Source organism: Sabethes cyaneus, chromosome 2 (genome assembly GCF_943734655.1).
Source record: "Sabethes cyaneus chromosome 2, idSabCyanKW18_F2, whole genome shotgun sequence".
NCBI classification, from domain to species: Eukaryota; Metazoa; Arthropoda; class Insecta; order Diptera; family Culicidae; genus Sabethes; species Sabethes cyaneus.
Genome location: NC_071354.1, coordinates 34,439,614 through 34,463,326, shown reverse-complemented (window position 1 = coordinate 34,463,326; position 23,713 = coordinate 34,439,614). Strand labels below are relative to the sequence as shown.

Here is a 23,713-nt window from a genome sequence, read left to right as displayed (position 1 = left end):
AAGAAAATTGCACACAATACAAAAGAGACATAAAAATAATACAACGTCAATATTAGAATGACATAAAAAAATATACGAAAATAACACAAAAATGATACGAAACAAATGCCATAATAATAAGTTAGGCCGATATTTTCTGTTGAACAAACTAAATGTTTCAAATTATAAGTTGGTTAGCTTCAGATTTGGTTAACTTCAAATACTTTTAAAATTCATAATAACAATGACCTTTTGTTAATTTAGTTTGAGAATCAAAAGTCTAACGCTACTACTGGAACAACTTTAGTATCCCTGTTCCAGAAATAGTGGCTACAAGAGATTTGTGATTTTTTGGAAGAATTGTGGTAAGACAGCTAAGTTATTGGCAGACTAATATATATTAAACGCATGCATAAGAAAATAAAAGATTCACACATAGATGAACAATTTCAATGACAGAAATAGGAATTCCACTATTACTGTACCAACTTGCTTGAGTTTACCTCATCGTGTATCTCACAAATAGAACTGAAAGCACAAGTTGATGTCTTTTATATAGACCAAAAAGCCGCCGTCGACCGTACCGATCACAGAATACTTTTGTACAAAACTTCGCAACGTGGAGCTTGTTGTCAATTCGTCGAATGGTTGAGCTCCTACCGACGCACATAAGAAGGGCTCCATATAAAGTAGCGGCCAAAATTGCCGAATGTAAAATTTCACATTTAAGCACATGCTTAAACGCGGTTTTGTAGTAAATTGTCTATATTTTTATGATTCGTGAATAAAATTTTGAAAGAAAAAAAATGTCATGTAGAAATAAGCCGTCAAAGTTGCCCATTTCAAAAGTTTGAAAAATGAGTCATTTTGAAAAAGTCAAAAAATTAAATAGTTATCGCGGATGTAAATATTATTGTTATATATTATTTTAAAACTGATATTTTAGCCTATTAAAAAATGAAATGAAAACAAATTTAAACTCAATGTGGTGCGCCATAGGCTACTTATAATAAAAATGAAATTTTCACAAACTTTAATCAAAAAAACAACTTTTGTCGCCTCTTGTCGCCGCAGTTTCTAACAGTGCGTCTGAAAGCTCGAAGTATGTTGTATCGAAACATGAATTGAAAGTTTGCTATAATTTGACGTTTTCCGAAAAAAAATAATTTTAAAATTGTCATATTTTTAGCAAGTCTTTGAAATTTTAAGTACTCTTTCAACAAATTTGATTATCTTTGTTACTAAATTTATTTAGTATCTGAAGAGAGTTTCAATGACAAAATGGGAGAATCCCCGCGAGAAAGAAAATTTTTTTTTGTCAAGCAAATATTTATATCGGTAACATTTGATCATTTTTCCCCAAATCACAATAAATATGAGTTCTTATATGTTTAAATCATTTCTTTTGTTACAAATATAATCTGGAATCAATTTGAAACTAAAAAATAATTTTGGCCAAAAATCGAAATTTTCCGACTATTGTGCGACGTGGTAGAATCTTACGCGTTAATCTCGATGCTTGTATATCTTCGTAATTTACTATTAATTCAGGAGTTCCACAAGAAAGCAAAATAGGACCATTAATATTCATGCTGTTTTTAACTACATCACTCTGTTTTTAACATCTGGTTGCAAATTAGTATATGCTGATTAGTAGAATCAAGCCATTCGATGTCAAGCTACTTTAGCATGGGGTTATTCTCAAGCCCCTCGTTTACCCTTCCTTCATGCTAAATTCTACATTTACCCACTAAAACCTCTTGACAGTGCAAAAGTCCCTCCTATAGTTAAGTGTACTCGTCAGAGGAACGAATGAGTCCGCGCCAGGAACGGCTATAATATGGGATAGTACTGGCAGCGAGGAATAAGTGGGTAAAGTAGGTCAAGCTTTGAAGAAAGGGTAAACCCCAATACACACAAGTGCGTATAAAATTTAATAAGCATACCGTTCACTCAATAGCGATTATAGCTAAAAGAAATGTAGTGCAGGTCATACAGCAAACGCCCGGGCGATATCACAATAGGTCAACTATACTGGTCGCAGTGATGAGTCCACACACGAAAAAAAAGTATATACTGATGATCAAAAATTGTACCTTTCAGTTCGGACTGTTGAAGATTGCCGTCGTTTGCAAACCATGCTCGATAATTTTGTTGGCTGGTGCCGGAAAAATGGGCTCATAATCAGCATCGCAAAGTATGAGGTTATGACATTTCACCATAATTTAAAGCCAGTTTTGGTTGATTTGATCATGTCTGAAACTAAAAAAAGCCGACCATGTACGTGACCTCGGTGTTTTTCTGGATTCTAAGCACACATTCCACTTACACCATATTTTTGGGGTTCCGATCAATTATAAATTTGAACACGATATACTTTCGATTTGATACCAAAATCCATAAAACCGGTTTAGTTGTTTAAAACTTATGAAATTTATGAAAGCAAAATATTTATATAAACTCTAGCTCAAAGGGGCGCCCTAAACGTCAAATAACTAGAGAAATTAAAATTAAAAATTCTAGTTTTCAAATAATAGTTAGGTGCCTGTATTATCCAAGTAACATTCCGACGGCCCCCATTTGATTAATATTTGGGAAAAAACTCGCAAACAAAAATGTAAGCACCGCCACGGTACAACCAGAACCCGGTTCGCGATATTTGCCGACAATAGATTTCTGGCATCATTATTCTGGGCGCAGTATGGCGAAATCAATTTCCAAAGTGCCAACGAACTCGGTTTTGTCTGAGCATGCAAACGCCCTCCCTGACATACGGGCATTGTAAGTAAGAACCCTGTCGTCCGTAAAAAATCATCGGCGAAAAAAGCGTTCACTTTTACCTGTTTTACATTCCAAGTAGGAGTTGCGCCGCCTTGCTTTGTATGTAGGTATGTATACGTGTGCACCTTTGCAGCAGAGACAGGAAAAAATGCTACGAACCTCAGCAACAGGCTGGTGCAAGCTCCGTTCTAATTTGTATGCGATCTTAGAATCAGAATTTTAAATAGACAGAAATAAATTCCGACTATTGAACCACAATTGCCCGCTACGCCGTCGTCGTCGTCGTCGTCGTCGGGTGGAGTCTGTGCCCGAGTGTCGTGTGTTATAGAAGATAAAATGCGAACCCAAGCCGTGAGGGTTTTGAACGCGCTTTTCGACCATATATCCTTTTGCAACCAGCCAGCAGCGATCGGAGAGCAGAGTCGGATTGAAAACTAAGAAAACCGGAAAAAGCTTCTTGTTGGACAGATCGTGAAGCATTACTTACGAAGAGATCGTTTTATCGTACAAATTATGAGTCCCCAGAACAAGATGTTGACGATTCATCTCTGGCCACCATTTGTCGTCCTATTCTGTTCCGAACAGCAGCAGCAGCAGCAGCAGGTAGATATAACGGATTCTGCCTTGCAAGTCCCATATTCAAAGAAATAACTGGTGAATGTTCTCTCGCCCGAGAACAGTTAGGTGTGGCCCCCGTGGCCTGCAACAGGGCCGTCGATATAGGTTTGGTATGACGGTTGGTTGGCTACCCCCGAGCAGAGCGAGGCTCGAAGTTTCCATTACCTTCAAGTAAACAGTTAAAGGAACGAAAAAATTGCACGATTGCACGATAAACAATTTCAATTTCAGCTGGCTTTTGTCTCGTTCCGGCCTGTGTGGTTGGTGATCGATTCTGGTTCTTAATTAAATTACCGACCGAAGAATTCAGTGCCACAAGGCACTGCTGTATGGTACGAAAATGGTTGACACTGGCAGAAGAAGCCGCGAACGGGGAGGCTGTTACCGGTATTGTGCTTGTTTTGGTGTGCGAGCTGTCATGAGATCTACGCCCGTTCGGTTGAGTGACACATTTCGCCAATAGCAACCGAACGGCGGCGCGCGGCAAGAACTCGCGAACCGACTGAATGGTTGCTTCATTGCGTTGAAGGGTTTGCCTTTTGGGTCCCTCCGTGGCCGTGGGTTTGGTTTGGGTTGGGTCGCGCTTGGTGGCAGCAAATGAAGCTTGAGCTGTTTTTTTTCTTGCTAGATTGTTTTTTAAGATCAATGATTTTCTTCGGTACTTCTAGCTATTCTAGCATTGCGTCCGGACCGGTGTGGTGTATGGCCGGCTAGGCCAAACGATATCAAATCTAGAAATCTATTGAAATATGAGCAAACTGATTTCAATTAAAGCAAATGGGCTGTGGCGAATGGACTGTCGGTTCAGGGTCAAATTGTGGTGGATTGGATTGTGGATAGGCAAAAGTTTAAGTGACTGATTCGATGTAGAGGTCAAGCGTGTGTCAAGTGCATAAGGTATTTTGATTCAATCGGTGCGCGAATTGTGCTATTTAAATTCGAAAGGTCAATTCTCTTTCATCTAAGATGTTTTCAAATTAAATGGCAAGCAGTCCACCTTTATTTTGATCATTTTTTGACCGTATTTGTATCTTTTTCGCTAAAATAGAATCCCATTTTTCTAGAATGTTGCAATCTTTTCATAAAACATTAAAAATGTAGAGATAAGTTCAAGTTTTATATTTTCGCAATTCAATTTCTAATGCTAATAAAGTTGCAGTAATGCACATGCTTGATATTTTGGTTTTACAAAGAAGAAATCGAATATTTTCGGCAAATCGATCATCATCATGATCCGGAGAAATGAGAAGAAAGTTGCCAATATGTCCTTTATATCATACAAAATTGGGCTGGATCGGGATATGAAGTCTCAGTCACTCGACCCGTCATCGTGGCCAATGAGTATGCTGTTTCATGAATTTTTTGATTATCAAGATGGGGTCTTACAGCCTATTATGTCAGGCATAAATAATTGTAATGACGAGCTTTCGGTATCTGACGTACATCGGCCCCCGGCTCTGTTGTAGAACAACCTGAGAGTAACTACCAGAACGTACACACAAAAATCAGGTTTGGAACGCAGATTTGTGTTAACTCAAGAATTTTACTTTGCGCTGTATATCCAGGGTGTTAGGCAGCTTAGTGCAGATAGTTCAGGAGGTGATAGAGGATGATATTTGACGAAAAAAATCCTATGCATATGGCCAAATCTCAATCGTTAAAGAGTTATTGAACATTTTCTGTTTACGTCAAAGTAGCTCTGGTACAAAAACTATGCTAGCTAGCTCAATTCTGTTACTAAGAAAATTTTGTACTGAAAATTGCTTTGCAACCTCCTACTTTATAAGATTTAGTAACTCTTTAGAAGCAAAAAGCTTCTTCTAAAATTAGTGTTTCTCAAGACATTTTTACCAAATTTCTCCTAACTGTGACAAAACTGATTGCTTTTGTTTGCCAATTTAAAGCTCTAGTATCGTTCTACAATTGGTTCTTTGATGTAAAACGTCTATCTCTTTTAGTTTCGTTGCAATTTCATTTTAAACGTATGGTTTTGGGTGTTGAATTAGTATCTGAAAACTGCTTGCACTCATATACATCGCGCATAGCACACTAGATCAACGCGTGCGACGGACACGGTTAGACGCATATGGAAAACAGTTTCGAAACTGACTGCTTAGGTCTCTCTGAGACGTTTCTGAAAACGATTGCTGTATTCTCCGGAAGGACTCGCGGATATTCACCTTTGTTGTGGCTTCGCTAATTATGTAGCAACGACAGCCCAACAGGAGTATGGTTGTAGATTTTCTTATCGTCGGCTACCTAATGCAAGTAAGTGAACACAAATCCAGAAGTGTTCGTTTTGTTGCACAATGATTTCAAGGACGTCTATGACAACGCACCGTCTTTCCCGAGAAGGAACGTTGTTCTCAGCGAGGCTTCGAGGGAAGCCTCAGCCTCATCAGCAAGTGGCGTCAGGGATTGGACATAAAATTTTGCGAATCGTAGGAAATGATTTCAAGGCAAATTGCGGAACGGTCCTTTGTCACTATGGAGGTGTGGAACGTGTCGAGCCAGCTTAAAATGCATCCTTTATACACTATATGTTCAAGAGCTGCTGCCAGTGAATAAACAAAAGCGGCTTGAGTTTTGCAAGATTTGCAAGCAAAAGTAGAAACGAAACCTTAATTTTTGAAAAACATTATTGTTGTTTTTCATACGTGTCAGACTGTGTTCATTGCACACTATAATGTAGTGTGCTACGCGTGAAGTATGAATTCTTGCAGTTTTCAGATACTAAGTTAACACCTTATGCGATTCGTTTAAAATGAAATTGCAAAGAAACTAAAAGAGATAGGCGTTTTACGTCAAAGTACGAATTGGAGATCGATACCGGAGCTTTAAATTGGCGAATAACAGAAATCAGTTTTGTCACTCATTTTTAGGAGAAATTCGATAAAAATGCCTTGAGAAACACTAAATTCATAGCATTTTGCTTCTAAAGATTTACTAAATCTCTTAGGAGGTTTAATAGCAATTTTCAGTACAAAATTTTCTCAGCTTCTGAATGAAAGTAACCTAATTGAGCCAGCTAGCATGACTTTTACAGCAGAGCTAATTTAAGGCAAACAGTACCGAAAACTAAAAATGTTCAATAACTCTGTAACAATTGAGATTTTACCAGTTGTGTAGAAGGATTTTTTCGTCAAATATGATCTTCTATCACCCCCTGAAACATCTGCTCTAAGCTACCTAACACCCTATATACCGCCAGACAAAAGCAATGTTGTGGCAATTATTAGTTCTACTATTAGCACTATTATTGTTTGTAGCGACTATAATCAACCACGTATCGCTTGGACCATACAAAACGGTGTGATACAGAGTCATAACTCTGCGCAATTTTCGGTTGTCAACGCAGCACTGATCGACGGGGCAAGGACTACTTGAACCAATATCAGGTCAATGCACAGCGCACAGTAGTTCAAAAGGGCGAAAAGTGGAACTTTTTTCCTAGTGTCACTTGTTTTCATTTTATCATTTAGGGTCTTCAGCACTTTTGTTCGTATGAATATCCCCCTTAATATAAAACTGTCAAAAGTCAGTCATCGTTTACTATAATGAAAATAAAAAAATAACTTTTTTGTGTTAGAAAATATAGACATAGTTTCTTCGACAAAGTTATAAATATTGTAAAAACAAGCAACTTTGCTGAAGAAATAAAATTTCTGTCATTATCGAGTGCTGAACAGGCTTCATTCTCGGTGTTTTGCTCAGCCAAATGAGCGCTCTTTTTGCTACCAACGGGGTAGCAATCCCATAGCGCCGTAAATACAAAAGATAGAACTATACTTTCTTCAACAATAATGTAGATAATAATTGGCTCTACAATTGCCCTTTACACTACTTTTTCGAATTCTGTTTCATCGAGGCGCTGCAGTCAAATGAGCATCTACTGAGCAAAAAACCGAGAATGAAGCCTGGTGCTGAACTATAGGGCATATTCTTTAAAACTTCTTTAAAAATTGGGTTTTCATACTTAACTTTTGTTAGTTGCATTTTATAAGAATGCAATGTTCTAGGCAATTATCGAAGCTCTCAAAATACACGTTTCTGCAGAAGACCGCAAATCTCTTACTTTCTGAGTTATCGCATACTCAAGCTTTAAATTTCCATAGCTTCACGAGCCCATGGGGTAAAACGGGGCAAACGGATTTATGAAATCAGCACTTCATCTTAAAGCTTAAGTCGAGTACTATAAGCTTGTATAGGTTCCGCTTATCCCGACCACCCTAATGAGAGTACGGCAAGCATACGTTTTATGTGTTTCGCGTTCGCGAAAAGCTCGATTCACGTTCATTTTTTTGTGTTCGTAGATAGACACCTGGTTTCTTCGGCAAAGTTATAGAAAATTTAAAGACAAACAATTTTGCTTAGGAAATGACATTTCTATCTCTATCGAGTGCAGAACTGTAGAGCATTTTCTTGGGAAATTCATTAAAAATAAGTTTTTCATATTTAGCATATGTTGGTTGCATTTTACAGGAGTATTTGGTTCTGGGCGATTATTGAAAGACTCAAAACACATGCTTTTGCAGAAGGTTGAAAATCTCTAGGACCTTTCCTTACAAAAATATCGCTTATTTAAGCTTTATTTTTCCTTAACTTCACGAGCCAAAAACGATAACTTTGTAAGGAAAGGTCCTAGAGATTTGCAATCTTCTGCAAAAACGTGTATTTTGAGTACTTCAATAATCGCCTAGAACCATATATTCCTGTAAAATGCAACGAACATAAGCTAAGTAAGAAAAATTTATTTTTAAAGAATTTCCAAGGAAAATGCTCTATAGCTCTGCACTCGATAGGAATAGAAATATCATTTCTTTGGCAAAGTTATTTATCTCTATATTTTCCATAACTTTGCCGAAGCAACCATGTGTCTATCTACAAACACAAAAAAAGACGTGCATCCATCGAGCCTTTAGCGAACATAAAACGTATGCTTGCCGTACTCTCATTTGGGTGGTTGGAAACAAGCGGAACACATACAAGTTTATGGTACTCGACTAAAGCTTTAAGATGAAGGGCTGATTTCATAAATCCGCTTGCCCCATTTTACCCCATAGGCTCGTGAAGCTATGGAAATTTAAAGCTTGAGTATGCGATAACTCAGCAAGTAAAGGTCCAAGAGATTTGCGGTCTTCTGCAGAAACGTATATTTTGAGAGCTTCGATAATTGCCTAGAACATTGTATTTTTGTAAAATGCAACTAACAAAAGTTAAGTATAAAAACCCAATTTTCAAAGAAATTTCAAAGAATATGCCCTATAGTTCAGCACTCGATAAAGATACAACTTTTATTTCTTCAGCAAAGTTGCTTGTTTGTACAATATTTACAACTTTGTCAAAGAAACTATGTCTATATTTCTTAACACAAAAAAGTTATTTTTTTATTTTCATTATAGTAAGCAATGACTAACTTTTGATAGTTTTAGGTTAAGGGGGATATTCATACGAACAAAAGTGCTGAAGACCATAAATGATAAAATGAAAGCAAAAGACACTAGGAAAACAGTTCCGCTTTTAGCCCTTTTGAACCACTGTGCTATGATATAATTCTTACTCTATTAGTTGGCGTGTGTTTTTGCGATTATGGCGGATGGCCTCAAGAGACGAAGAATAAATTTTGAATAATTCATTTGTTGTATTCTCATAAAAGAAACACTGTGAGAACTTAGCTGCCCCATGCTAAAAGCTAAAACTCACTTTTCCGATATTTCTCCAGCAGCTCCAAACAAATTTACCGGTATGGCCGGCTCTGTATCCCCGTTGAAACCATGCATTGGCCCGGGTGTAGATTGTCACCAAGTGAATTGCGAACAATATCCGTAACGCAAAATAAACAAACCGTCGCGTCGACGGTGGGCGGCAGACGCGGTACTCGCACCGTACGTACCTAATGCTACTACTCTGTAACCACCAGCCAGATGATTAGGCTTTTACGATAAACCTGAACGTGTTTGATTAAATTGCTTTCGATATGGTTGTTAGCTAGGCTGTCAACTAGCGCCGCGGACAAAACATTGGATCGAGTGCGTGTTTCATGTTTTAATCAATTAGAACATAGAATGGGTATTGATTTGATTTCAAGATATTGATATCGGATTCTGCTGACAGTTCGCTCGCACAGGTGCTTCGAAAGCCAAAGTCACGAAATTGCATTGCAAAGGCGATCCGACAATTTCGATAAATCGAGCAAATTTTGTCACGAGTTGTATGGTTGCTCCCTTCTGTTGCACCGCACTTCACGGTACATCGTCCCGGTCTGTCTCTCTCACTCTGTGTAATCACAGGGGACAAGCAGCCGCTATAAATCGTGGCTCGCGTGATTCAATACAGCCAATAATCAAAGCGTTCAATTAACCAGAGATTAGCGTGAAAGGAGCTAATAGCTCTATTTTGGGTGGCTTTCGATGGTAATTGAATTAAATAGTGGCTGCTGGAGGAGATAACGTAACGGAACAACAAATAAACTGTTTTGTGAATAAAATGTGCCAATGTTTTTCATACCATTAAGACCTGCGGGTTATACAATGTGAACACGATGATAGTATAGTTTTTCAGTCAATGTGCAAAATTACTGGACACATGCATAGATTGCGCAATGATGGAAAAGGTTAGTGCAGCAGAGTTTCCTGCTTAATTCACTTGCAGGTAGAAATAGCAGCTCCCAAATGGTGACATATTTACCTCCCCGCTGGGATCAAATTAAGTAACTCAAATTGAATGAAATTACCACCATCATTCATTGATCCACCGCATTAGGCACCCCAGCATGCCGGGTTCGTTGTTTTGTCGAGTTAGCATTTAATTAAGATGCTCATCCCGATTTATCTATTTTTCCATCTTAACTGTTTGAACAGCTTGGTGGCTGTGCAAGCACAGCTGCAACCATGACAAGCCACCGTGGATCGTCGTGCCTCTCGGTCGTTGCTTGGAGGCCAGTGGTCTGGAAATCTGTCTTCTGCGTACACGATTCGCACTGATCGGTATAGATCTGCGGTGGATGATAAAATGTAGGCTCTCCAATATAAACCCGATGTACACCGCACCCGCCGCCCGGTGTGGCAGCGGTTGCATGGTTTGTTGACAAAGACCTTGCGTTCGGTCAGCGGCCCATAACGCAGCTCTTGCATGGCCTGATTGATGGTGACCGTTGCCCTGCCGGACTGCGGTGCGGTATCCCAAAGCGCCTGATTCGGCTCAACAGGTGACCCGATGATCGATCGGTTCTGATCAGAGGGGAAATGCAACATAAATTACTGTTGGCGGGAAATTTGTCGCCATTGGCTACGCAAGCCGGCATTCTGTTATGAGTAGGGCTTTCGAGGGCAATAGGTAAACGTGTAATGAAATGGGTTTTGTGAAAAAGATTTTAAGTGAATTTTCAAAACAATGTTGATTAAAAATCCTTTTGAATAATTTTTTTCGAAATAAATTAAGATATATCAGATTTTGTTCAAAAATAATAAGCCCAACTCATCTCCTTAGCCCTGTCTGGAACTGGTCATCTCTTGTCCTTCTTCGTTGCCGCTTATTTGGACTTACAACTACTAGCAAATACAACTTATACAACTAATAGTTTCGGTATTACGGCATTACTAGGAAACAGTAGATCAGCTAATTATATGCGTGACACCATCGCGTCCGAAAACGAGCCGGTGGCCGACTTGAACGTTGGACTGTGGGTTTCCATGGTTGCTTGCTTTTACTCTGATGCGTTTTTGACTGATGGCATTATTTACATTATTATGCTACTGTGCATTTCCGAGTGAAATCTGTAAAAAAACTGAGTAATCTTGCAAAACCTTTTCCGAATTGTTAAACTTGGAACATGTCTTCAATGAAGTAAACCACTCTTACTATTATGACTCAAGACTAACTTTTAAAATTCCCATATGAAATGTTTTAAAAATCATAACCCAAAAACTGTTGATGATAGCAGAATGATGTTTAAAACAAAGTTATAGACAATAATTTTGATTTTATAAAAAAAATATACACAAAAAATAGGGTTCAAGAGCAGGGATTAAAATTTTCACTCATATGTGGGATAAACGTATTTCGCTCACCTATTTTTCTCACATGACAACTAGATTTTGTAGTTTTCTGTTCGTATAAAGCGGAAGAAAAACATTTTTCCGCTAAAAAAAGAGAATTGATAATATTTCGTTTCATTTTTCGCTGAAAAACATTTATCCTCTCTCACTGAAGGCATGATAAATAAATATCGCAGGTAGACTTGGCGCGAAAATCTAATGCAATAATAGGTATATAACAGGAAACCATGGTTATACTCAAATACATAAACTCGGTTGTTTTATTTCACTCTCTTGTTGGCTGGTTGTTTATTAAATTCAATAGTAACCTGTGCATTTTCGTCTCCGAAAGACGGCTGATACAGCTTTATCCTCTCACACAAAGAGAGGATAAACTCATGTTACGAAAATTTAAAAATAAACAAATCATGATCGTGTATTCCTTGGGATAAATGAAAATCCAGGTAGCCCGCGCTCACGAACCACAATAAATGGGTATAAAACATTCTCGTTTCACTTTTGTTCAGTTTGTATTCCTAGTAGGCAAAATTCATAGATTATCGCGCGTTTGAGAAGATAAATTGAATGCCTGTTCAAGAGAAAAACTTTTTGGGCATCTTTCAAGTTTCATTTAGTTATATAAATTAGCACATGTTCCTATTAACAACTAGCTGTAGCCCGTGTGCGTCGCCTTGCGTCTAATTTTCTAATAATTTTCTTTAATTTCGGCGAAAAAACACTTTTTGAAATAATAATCTAGATTCACCCTAAGTGAGAAAATCGGAATGTATGACCAAAACGCTCAAATGTACCCCTATTATTGCTAGGTAACTCTATGAGATGCAACTACGTTACTGATGCATGTCCGGAATGCAATTTGGTATAACTTGTCTGAATCTTCACTTCCATTTATAAAAAAATGTTAGAATCTCCGTGAAATGCTATGTATCGATTGTTATCTATTTTTAAGTTTTAGTTATAGAGTACGCGATATCACAGTGGTCCGGTTTCGCAAAGTTGTTTATTTTAGTATGTTCTGCAACTTTTTGGATTTTTTTTAAATTGTTTTAACCTACAAAAGTTTGTATCACCATAATAGGTGGATTCACGGTCATCGTAATAGTGTTGAAAGATGCGCTATATTTCATTATTAAACTCCTCCGAAGACACCACCCTTGTAAAATTGCGCATGTTTTCAAATTGCCCAATTGCTAATGTCCGCACTTTTTCGAAACCGGACCACTGTGCGGCAGTGAAAATAGATGAACGAGTAAACGCGTAGTCAATAGCTGTATCATAGTTAGTCGAAAGGTCTGTTGAAATCATCATAGTTTTTATTTTCACCGAAAAGTCGAAAGTGCTATATTTACATACTAATTTGCAATTGTCAACTATGGGAACTATGGGGCTGGGCTACTGGGTACTGATATTTGTACATCCAATAGCACAGGGGCTCGTTGGGAATTACTAGGAGGGCTTCATGGGGGCTCACGCAACTACGGACCAGATTTTAACCGACAGATCTTGCAGAATTATCGGGAGTACAACGTACTCACGCATTACATCTTCAGTGATTTCAAAGCAGCATACGATGCAGTCGATCGAGATCAGCTATGGCAGATAATGCACGAATACGGTTTTCGGATAAACTGACGTGACTGATCATAGCGGGTTGAGTGATGTGTTTCGTTCGCATCTTGAGGACACTCTCGAGTCCCTTTGAGACGCGGCGAGGGTTGAGACAAGGTGGCGGCATATCTTGCATGCTGTTCAACATCACGCTTAAGGGGGTGAAACACGATGCTCTCTAAGGGTAGGCAACTCCTAGGTTTTGCAGAAGACTTTGATGTCATAGCCAGGAACGATGGAGGCAATCTACGGCAGACTGAAAGCAGAGTTTATTTCACCATTCATGACTTTAGCCACAAGCACAACCTGCTGGGCTTAACGTCGGTATTCCAGAGATTCAAGGTTAAGCAACGATCCATTTACGATGGAAAATCCACAGGATTACGCCACGGTAGATGTCGCAATGGTATTCAGATGAATCTTCTCTGTAATATTTCGAGGCGGAACAAATAAGGTGGGGCAGTTGTTGTAGACACCGTACAAGCTACAGTTCCCAAACAGCGGTCGAACAAGAGCACAACATAATGATTGTAGGTAGTTCGGATCCTTGAAGTCCCGTAGTAGTAGTAGTAGTAGTAGTAGTAGTAGTAGTAGTAGTAGTAGTAGTAGTAGTAGTAGTAGTAGTAGTAGTAGTAGTAGTAGTAGTAGTAGTAGTAGTAGTAGTAGTAGTAGTAGTAGTAGTAGTAGTAGTAGTAGTAGTAGTAGTAGTAGTAGTAGTAGTAGTAGTAGTAGTAGTAGTAGTAGTAGTAGTAGTAGTAGTAGTAGTAGTAGTAGTAGTAGTAGTAGTAGTAGTAGTAGTAGTAGTAGTAGTAGTAGTAGTAGTAGTAGTAGTAGTAGTAGTAGTAGTAGTAGTAGTAGTAGTAGTAGTAGTAGTAGTAGTAGTAGTAGTAGTAGTAGTAGTAGTAGTAGTAGTAGTAGTAGTAGTAGTAGTAGTAGTAGTAGTAGTAGTAGTAGTAGTAGTAGTAGTAGTAGTAGTAGTAGTAGTAGTAGTAGTAGTAGTAGTAGTAGTAGTAGTAGTAGTAGTAGTAGTAGTAGTAGTAGTAGTAGTAGTAGTAGTAGTAGTAGTAGTAGTAGTAGTAGTAGTAGTAGTAGTAGTAGTAGTAGTAGTAGTAGTAGTAGTAGTAGTAGTAGTAGTAGTAGTAGTAGTAGTAGTAGTAGTAGTAGTAGTAGTAGTAGTAGTAGTAGTAGTAGTAGTAGTAGTAGTAGTAGTAGTAGTAGTAGTAGTAGTAGTAGTAGTAGTAGTAGTAGTAGTAGTAGTAGTAGTAGTAGTAGTAGTAGTAGTAGTAGTAGTAGTAGTAGTAGTAGTAGTAGTAGTAGTAGTAGTAGTAGTAGTAGTAGTAGTAGTAGTAGTAGTAGTAGTAGTAGTAGTAGTAGTAGTAGTAGTAGTAGTAGTAGTAGTAGTAGTAGTAGTAGTAGTAGTAGTAGTTGTTGTTGTTGTTCTTGTTGTTGTTGTTTTTGTACTAACAAGGTCGTCTGGATCAGCCGTCACCCAAACCAAAAGTGTTGAGATCAGACAGCCGGGAAGCACCCAGCATGGCGCCTCCTTTGGCTACTCAATAGAACATTACCGAAGCTGACTGAAGCTACGTGGAGGCGCTAGGTAGAGGTTTGGAATGGCTGGATGCTTCAAAGGATCCTCGTTTGCGGTGGTATTCCTGGATCTGCTGCAGATCGATGGTCGGCACCAGACTGCCAAGGTCCTACCACAATGCAGTCAATAATAGTCTATCTTCTCAGTGGTTAAAACAGAAAGAGCAATCATTTAAAAATAATTATCGTCGGCGGGTGGAGCGTACGCGTGTGTATACGAATGCTTAGACTGGAATGATCGAAATTAGATGTGAGATTATCTAATATAGGGTGTCGTGTACTGATAGTTTAATTGTCGAAACACTCGGGCGCCTCAGTAATTGAACTACTTGATATATTTTTGGCCCCACATTGAAGTTTCGCAGTATCATCCAGTCGAAGAAGAATGGTATTCTTCGCCAAACACTCCTCCACCTTTAATAAAAAAAACCAAGATACTTGCTAAGTTGGTTACACCCACACCAATCATGGAACAAGTCGATCTGGTTTTTGTAATTCGATACAATCAGCAACAAAGCGAACTGCAAGGTAGATTTTGAGGCCATTAGCGTACACGATTCTGACATCATCGTTATAGTACAGCTAGAATAGCAAGTGTTGTGGCACCGATACACCTGCCACTATCTCATTGGTAAATTGACGTCAATACAGTCATGTAGGGGAATGGCTGTTGCCTAGACAACTACAAAAAACTAACACCTTGGTTCTAGTGAGGAAAAACCAAAACAAAGTTAAAATTACAACAAAGTTGTAAATTAATTTAGTTATTTGAAAATTAAAAGCTAACGTATCGTTGAGCTGGTCATGTCTAAGTGAAAAGTGCTAGAAAGCAGAACTACGTGCGTTAGAACAAAATTAGCCAGCGTAACCGGCAAGCGAGTCAGAGGCCTTTGGCAGGAAATTTGTATAAAATTTAGCATTAGTTAGCTCTTCTCGAGAAACGTTGTAAGTACTATTGTAAAATAATAAGCTTTTAGTGAATTACAAGATGTAAACATCCGTAACGAGAAACTTAAAATCAACAGGTGAAACAAGATTCAGCAGCGTGCCCGGTAGAAGATATTTCGTGAAAAACTATTCATGTAAGCGTAATTAGATTTATATAATGAAAATGTACGAGAAAATTTATTTTAGTTTTAAGCTGCACAAATAAATTTAGTTCGTTCACGATCCGAACAGCAAGAGTCCTACATTGTTGCCCGGAGGAACGCCTGACGTGCTCCAAAAATAGCAAGTCTCAGTTTTCTCCAGTTTCAGCGAGTATCAAGGAAGGGGAACAGCGAAGTTAATTATTAGGGGAACGAGGGACAAGACGACCACCCGGGGCAAAAGTGCCACTCTTCAAGTTTGCCAAGAAAACGACGAAGAATTTTAATATGGTTATTTTTTGTGGTTTCTAAAGTGACTTTTTTTTCATGTGTGGACTCATTACTGCGACCAGTATAGTTGATCTATTGTAATATCGCCCGGGTGTTTGCTGTATGACCTGCACTGCATTTCTTTTTGCTATAATCGCTATTGAGTGAGCGATATGCTTATTTTAAATTGTATGCGTGCTTGCGTGTGTTGGGATTTACCCTTCCTTCAAAGCTTGATCTACTTTACCCACTTATTACTCGCTGCCAAGCACTATCCCATATTATAGCCGTCCCTGGCGAGGACTCATTCGTACCTCTGACCAGTACACTTAATTATAGGAGGGACATTTGCACTGTCAAGAGGCTTCAGAGGGTAAATATAGAATTCAGCACGAAGGAAGGGTAAATGGAGGGGCCTGAGAATAAACCCATGCTAAAGTCACTTGACATCGAATGGCTTGATTCTACTAAGATTTGAACCCAAGACCACTTGCTTGTTAAAGCAGACTCGGTAACCTTGCGGCTACGGAGCCCCCCTCTAAAGTGACTTACAATATACAATATATGGGTCATGTGCTATGTAATCGACCTTCTCCGATTTGTACCAAATTTGGTCAGATTATACGTTTCAGGTCAGTAACAAAAAATCCTAAGTTTGGTGCCGATTGTAGGTCCCCTCGATTAATGGGAGTACCTCCATTTTTAAAGAAAAGACACGGTTTCGTCAAATCCTCTTATTTTCTTTTGCTTGTAACTCTGGAAACAACAGGTTTAGAAAGACAATTTTATTATGTTTCCAAAGAAAATTGCCAAAATTTGCATTTTTCATTCAATGAGTACAATTTGATTTCAAAAATTCCAACTCCATCGTATTCCTCAGATTTTTTTATATAAGAGTCATTCAAAACCACGAGGTGTTTTTGCCGATCCGGAGTTATAGCGATTTGAAGAAAGAAGCCAGCGATTTTTCATAAACAATTAATAGTAAAATAACATTTTCTTGAAGCTGTGAGTCTCTATGCATTGTAAAAACACTATACGCTATCGTGGAAGCATGTATACAGTACACTGTAGTCGCTTTTTACGCGGATTGTGTTTTACGCGACTATTTTTAGGCGAGTTTCGGAATTTACGGTTTCTTTTACGCGAATTTCGGAATGTACGTGTTTTTTTTCGCAATTTTCGGAATTTACGCGGATGCGCTCAATTAGTTTGTTTTTTCGCGTAGTGTTCAATTCCAATTTTTTTTACGCAAACTTTACGTTTTATTTACGCGAATTTTGAAATTTACGCGGTTTTTTACGCGAATTTCGGAATTTACACGGTTTTTTCAGGCGATTTTGATTTACGCGAAACGTATCCTTCGCGTAAAAAGCGACTTCAGTGTATATAATAAGGGTTTTCTTAACAGTGTTGCCAAATTTTCAGTTTTTCTCATTATTACCTACACTAGTTAATCCAATATTAGTATCAAAGCAACAACAAACAAACGGGGTAAAATCTGGAGGCTATTTACCCCCTTTGTTCGGAGGCGAGCTGAAAAACATTTTACAATGTTACGGTCAAATGCTGAAATATTTTACGCCATTTTAAACTTATATTCTCGTTATCAATTTTACAAATAACTAAAAAGTTGGCAACACTGTTTAAAAAAAACTTTATTATATGCGGTATACATGCTTCCATGGTAGCGCATAGTGTTTTTACAATGCATAGAGACTCGCAGCTTCAATGAAATGTAATTTTACAATTAATTATTTATGAAAAATCGCTGATTTCTTTTTTTAAATCGCTATAACTCTGGATCGGCAAAGAACACCTCGTGGTTTTGAGTGACCCTTATGTAAAAAAATCTGTGGAATATGATGGAGTTGAAATTTTTGAAGTCAAATTGTACTCATTGAGAGAAAAATGCAAATTTAGTTTTTAAATCAAATTTAAATATATTTGGCAACACTGTCTCTAAAAACTAATAATTTTTTTCGGATTCCTTGGGCAATTTCCTTTGGAAACATGATAAAATTGTCTTTCTAAACCTATTGTTTCCAGAGTTACAAGCAAAAGAAAATAGAAGGATTAACGAAAACGTGTCTTTTTTTGAAAAATGGAGGTACTCCCATTAATCGAGGGGACGTCCAATCGGCCCCAAACTTAGGATTTTTTCCTGCTGACCTGAAATGAACAATGTGACAAAATTTGGTTCAAATCGCAGACGGTCGATTACAACTTTGTACGTTTTCTCGGTCACTTAACGTGGAATGACCCATATATAGAAAATTCATATAAAAATCCAATTTAAACCAACTATTGGTGAAACGAACCTTTGTTATATCATCTCATTTGTCATTTGAGTTAGAATTTGACATGTCTTCGTGATACAAATGTTTGTTTTTCAAATGCGGCCAGAAAAGTTCAGTAACAAAAATTGTAGAACACAGTAAAATAAGCAACTTTCAATACTGGAAGGAAAGCCCAATAACCCCTGAATGCGCACAAGTGTTTCTGCTTGTGGATCCGCCTTTTGAACCTTTTGCAACAGCATTGATGTGAAATTTTACTTTATTTACATTCTTTTTGAACAAAAACAAGTCCTCAATGTGTGTTTCCAATCATCTTGGCTTTGAACAAAATCAAACGACTTATGCGGTTTCCATGCTAGGGCACTGATTTAGAATGCCATGCAGAATTTGTATTACATTCATGTGTGCGCCGTGGCGCTCGGTGTGGAGAAAATTGCCGCGGCTCATATTTCATACATCGTTAACGAGGCGGAACGCGAAAACAGCTCCCGGGTGAAAAAATGCAGTGCAAAACGTGCAGTAAAGTTGGCAATAAATCAGTAAACAGATTAGATTGGGTGGTGATTCCGTGCACGAGCGGAGCAAAGCACTGTCATGTCGGCCGCGGATGCGGGAGCCCGCTTCGGTATTCCTGTAATTTGAAGTAATTGTCCACAGTTCTGACCCACCTTGGCAATTCATCACGGCTTTGGTGCTTCCGGCAGTTGCTGTCGCCGCACCGAGCCGATGCCCAGTCGACCCAGTAAGTCGAGCAGCACCTAAGCCAGCAGTCAGCCAGCAGCCATGAACCGCTCGGCGTGATCGCAAATTGATTTGTCAGCTATCGCACATCAGCTGTCGCCCCCCAAAATAGGCGACCACGGAAGGGATCACCATCACGAAGCACACGTTTGCGAGCCAATCCCCGTTTTTAAAATCGGTGACTTTTGGGAACGTAACTGCGATCAATATCATGTCAACAACTACGACGCGACGGATGGACGGAAGGACGGTGGCACTGGGGTAAGGTTTCTATTTAACACTTGAATCAAATCGACCGGTGCGGTGGTTACGGTTTGGCGGACGCGACGACGACGACGACGCACTTTGACTGTGCGTCATTTAGCAGCGCACTTGAAGCAGTTTGGTTTCCGCATGCTTTCCGTAGTGATGGCTGGAACTCATAGCGTGCAGCTGTACCTACCTGCCACCCCACGTCCCACAGGGTGGCAGCAGCCTTCAATTAACGCGAAGGTCAATTCATTAGTGGTGCATTACTTAAGCTCTTAGTCATTCGAACTTTAAAGAACCGAGTAGCTCCATTTTGTCCAACGAGTATTTATTTATTTAGGTTTTTTGTCGTTTTTAGGTTTGTTTTATTAGCGCAAACTGGACCACGCACGGTTGACTGGTGCAGGGTTAAAGTGTGCGACTCGGTCTGTCGGTATGATTTAAATTTATGTTCTGGTGATCACTTGAAGTGGCAAAATATTTTAAGTGCGTCCAAATAGGTTCCATATTGTACGCCTCAGCTACCGTATCAGAATGTTCAAGCAAAATTTATTCTTTTCTTGTATTGTTTTGCGGCGCCGACTGAAGTGCTGCTCGGAGTTTTGTATTGTACAGCGATCTTTGCAAATGTTGTTACAGGTTTTAGTATGAGAGGTTGTGAATATCTTGATTAGAATCGATAAATAAATTGGGTTAGAGAATTGTGCTGCATATAAGTCCAAAGAAGGTCAATAATTTGATCAACTTTTATTATGAATGAGTGGTACGTTACCTCAATTTCCATTGAAAGTGAACCAAATAAAGCATCTATAATTGAGTAAGTAGATTTCATCTGACTGATACAGCTATAAATTGAAATCAATTTTTCAAACATATCCTTGCAATTTGTGCATTTTCATCTCACATTGACTTCTAGTGTGACAGTGGCCATCGGACGAAGCTGCTGACGCGTGTTCGATTGTGAAAGCTGTCACATAGCTGGCTGTCAATTGGCACTTTCTCACTCAGTCTGCGCTGTGCTCCTGCGGGGTTTTATGGCCGCAGGACTCGCAGGAGAGCCCCATTCAGGAGGAGGTAGGGAATTGCAGTTGAACGTGTGTCACTTGTTTGTCATCATGTCCAACGGGCCGTGAAACGGAAAATGTTTCCCTTGCAATCACTGCAACCACCCGCACATCGCCGAGCAGCTGCTGATAATTCACATATTTGTAGGACAGGCAATATTTTTCACCAGCAGCCTGCCGCTCGTCGCTCTTTCTCACTTTCGATCCGTGTCATACGGTTGGCTGACTCGCAGAATTGGATTAATTTGTCGTTCGATTTGTTGCTTCCCAATGCAAAATGACTGCCTGCTACATATCATCGCTTCGGTTCCGACAGGTTGAAATTCATTTGAGAATTTCCATCTGCTGACAGTTTGCTGTAACTGATTTATTTGTTGTCTGGCCGAAAATTTCTGGCTAATTAGAATGGTTAGAATGGCAACTTTCAATAAGTTTCCGAGGACTAATGTTCTTTTTTCAACTGAAATATCGACCACTCCTTTTACCGCGTCTGGCAACAACGATTAAAGACTGCCTTCTCATTCCCAGTCGTTATTAATTGTCACCTTCTCTTTAGTGGGGGCGAAAAATTCGATTAAGTCACCCTCACCATTCAGTCAGTACTGTCTGGAGAAACCATGCTGCACCCCACTGACTGGGCCGGGGAGGGACGATGGCAGCGAGCTGTCAAAGTTCTCACATTCCACCGAGGAGCCAGAGCCAGTATTGTGCACCCGCCCGGGTGAGAAACCCTGAACCGGTTGAAGGTTTCCCAGGTTCTGGTTCTGAAACCAGGAAATTGTAACTAATGCGAAAACAACTTCGTGGATTACTAATCTAATTCATAAATCTATCCGTCACATCCCCGTCCTCCCCGGCGTCGTCGTCGTCGTTGTTGACACCGCAATCGCTTTGAAACGCAAGTTCAAATATAAAATGAATCAATATGGGTAGAGGATAGGGTTTTCGAACTCCCGCGCTCGCATAGGCGCTTTTAATTGAATCAGGCTCAATTACGACATCGGATGCCAATTGGAGGTAGTTTAGTTTAGTGCTGCTGCGGCTGCTGCTGCTGGATCGAATGCCGAGGTGCTGCAAATGAAGGTGAGTTCGTGACGAGCCGTGCCTCTCGCAATGAAACTCAAGGAAGCGTTTAATGTCGCGAGTGTTTGCCACTAATAGCGTTGCAAGCGATGTCGCATGGTTCGAGTTCTATACACGGTGTTGAGAATATACCTAGCACGATTTGGCTCTAGAAAATGTGGATAAAGATATCGAAGACGAATGGTTTTGTCAGGAGGATGGGAGTTTTGTGAGTACAAACAGTGCGATGATTCATTAAGCGAACTTCGCGTCAACATAACTATCGTCACGATTGGCATTACCTTCTCAGCATTCATTCAATAAAACTTTTCGGTATGAGGTCCTTTGTCCAATTATGAAATTTGGTATTTCGCGTTTTTCAAAGCTTGTCTGAACCACTGGCGTGCCTAGTGTGACTGGCCTGTGTTAGTGTGCCACATTTACCCAAGGAGAGTATTATTTGTTCGGCTAGTTTTGTTCCTGTCAAAACTACTCTAACAAATAATACTCTCGTTGAGTCAATATTTGAGAAATGGTAAAATTATGAGGCAAGTGCAACGATCATACTGACATTAGAAGCACCGCAAAGACGAGATTCGAACATACGACGACTGGACTGGCTTGTTTGACCAGCATAAACTGGCGTAAATTGCCTCCACCGTTGCAAAATTTCTAACAATGATGTCAAGGTCGTTGACACCTTTTACCGCCGATCCCCTTGCCATCCACTCGAAAGGGCCCCCGAAGCATGTATCTAGTACATTATTTGTTCCAGGATAACTTTCCTCAGCCGCGTTAATTTATCCGGAAAATCGTTCTCGTGTATTATCTGCCATAACTGTTCGCGCTCGACTGTATCATATGCTGCCTTGAAATTTACAAAAATATGATGCGTGGGCACGTTGTACTCTCGACATTTCTGGAGGATTTGTCGGTGTGAGAAAATTTAATTCCTAGTAGCACGGGCTGTCATGAGGCCTGCGTAGTATGGCCCTACGAACCCTCTTGCCATTGGAAATAGACGACGTGAAAAGACCTGAAGGTCACCTTGTTAGCGGCGTTGATCCACCGCAATCGCGGTAATTACAGCAATCGAGCCGATCACCCTATTTGTAAATGTAAATGTAGGTTCTCCTCTTGCCAAATCCTGCCGCTGCTGGTGGTTCTTCGCCATTTTTGTAGTGTTCTGTGTAACGATTATCCTTCAACTGATCGACATGCCGCCGGATCTCTGCAAGGTCGGAAGCCGGCACGCTGTTATCGTTTGTAGACACCCTTAGGTTAACTGCCGTTCCGTCTTCTTCAATGACGAAATAATTAAAACGCCCATCGAAGAACTGCTCGTACCTATCGACCACCCTGTGCTCGTTTGTCGTGTCTCCTCTTCCCTACACATTTTGTTTTTCGGCCCTTCCTAGCCTGTAAAAGATTTTGATTGGAATCAGGGACGGTCGATTACAACGGGTATGATCACTTGAGAGGGAGTGACAACTATGTAACCTTTGAGGTAGGATTTTATTAAAGACTCAAAGGATTGTTTTGACAATGAAAGGATTCATTGTTTTGACCAATACTAACATCCTGTGAAGAGAAATCTGAGGTGCATGAAAGTTCGATAATAAGTACATTCTGACGGGGCGTGTGTTGTGATTCCATAACCTAAAAAAAAATTGTGATTGTGAGTATTTAATGCACACAAACGAACTAACTTCTCCATCTGCCTTTCAACAAAGCATAAAATAAACATTTTATTGTGAACCCAGTGGAGGAGAAAAGATATCAATCACTGACTGAAGTTTTTGGAGCGTCTTAGTAGAATACGAAACCAGGAAATTAAATGAAAAGAAAATTTATCCAATTTCATTCTACTATGTATATTTTATTCTTGACAGATACGTATTTCGCCTACGATTTACAGGCTTCCTCAGTGTCTGTTTTCTTACAGTTTTTATAGGAGCTTAAGGTTACGTGATCTATGTGTGGGTATACAGTATTAGTATAGGTAAACGGATACAATGTTTGCTTAAAATCAATTTTCTACAACTCACGCTTAGGCATCATTTTGGAGCAACCCTAGTTTCGGGAGATACGATTTTTCAAACATAGTACCTATTAAAATAAATACGCCCTTTTTTAAAGTGATTCTTGAGCCTAAATGGTGCCAAATTCTGTGGAAGTTGCATATTTCTTCCTATCCAACACGTAGGTAACGTTTAGAAGACATACTTCAAGTTTTATTATTTACCTTTTTCACGTAGAACTACTAAAATTTGAAAATTGCGAAAATATGTTTGGTCCCGCCTTCA

General features: G+C 39.3%; 1 protein-coding gene across 1 annotated transcript in view; it reads left to right on the top strand.

The window, feature by feature from the left end:
* The window catches only part of LOC128735256 (uncharacterized), a 93,290-nt gene that overhangs the window by 60,495 nt on the left and 9,082 nt on the right, over positions 1-23,713 (top strand). Inside the window, exon 2 of the mRNA XM_053829751.1 lies at positions 19,112-19,293. Coding sequence (XP_053685726.1) covers positions 19,112-19,293 — 182 coding nt within the window. The remainder of the gene's footprint in view (positions 1-19,111; positions 19,294-23,713) is intronic.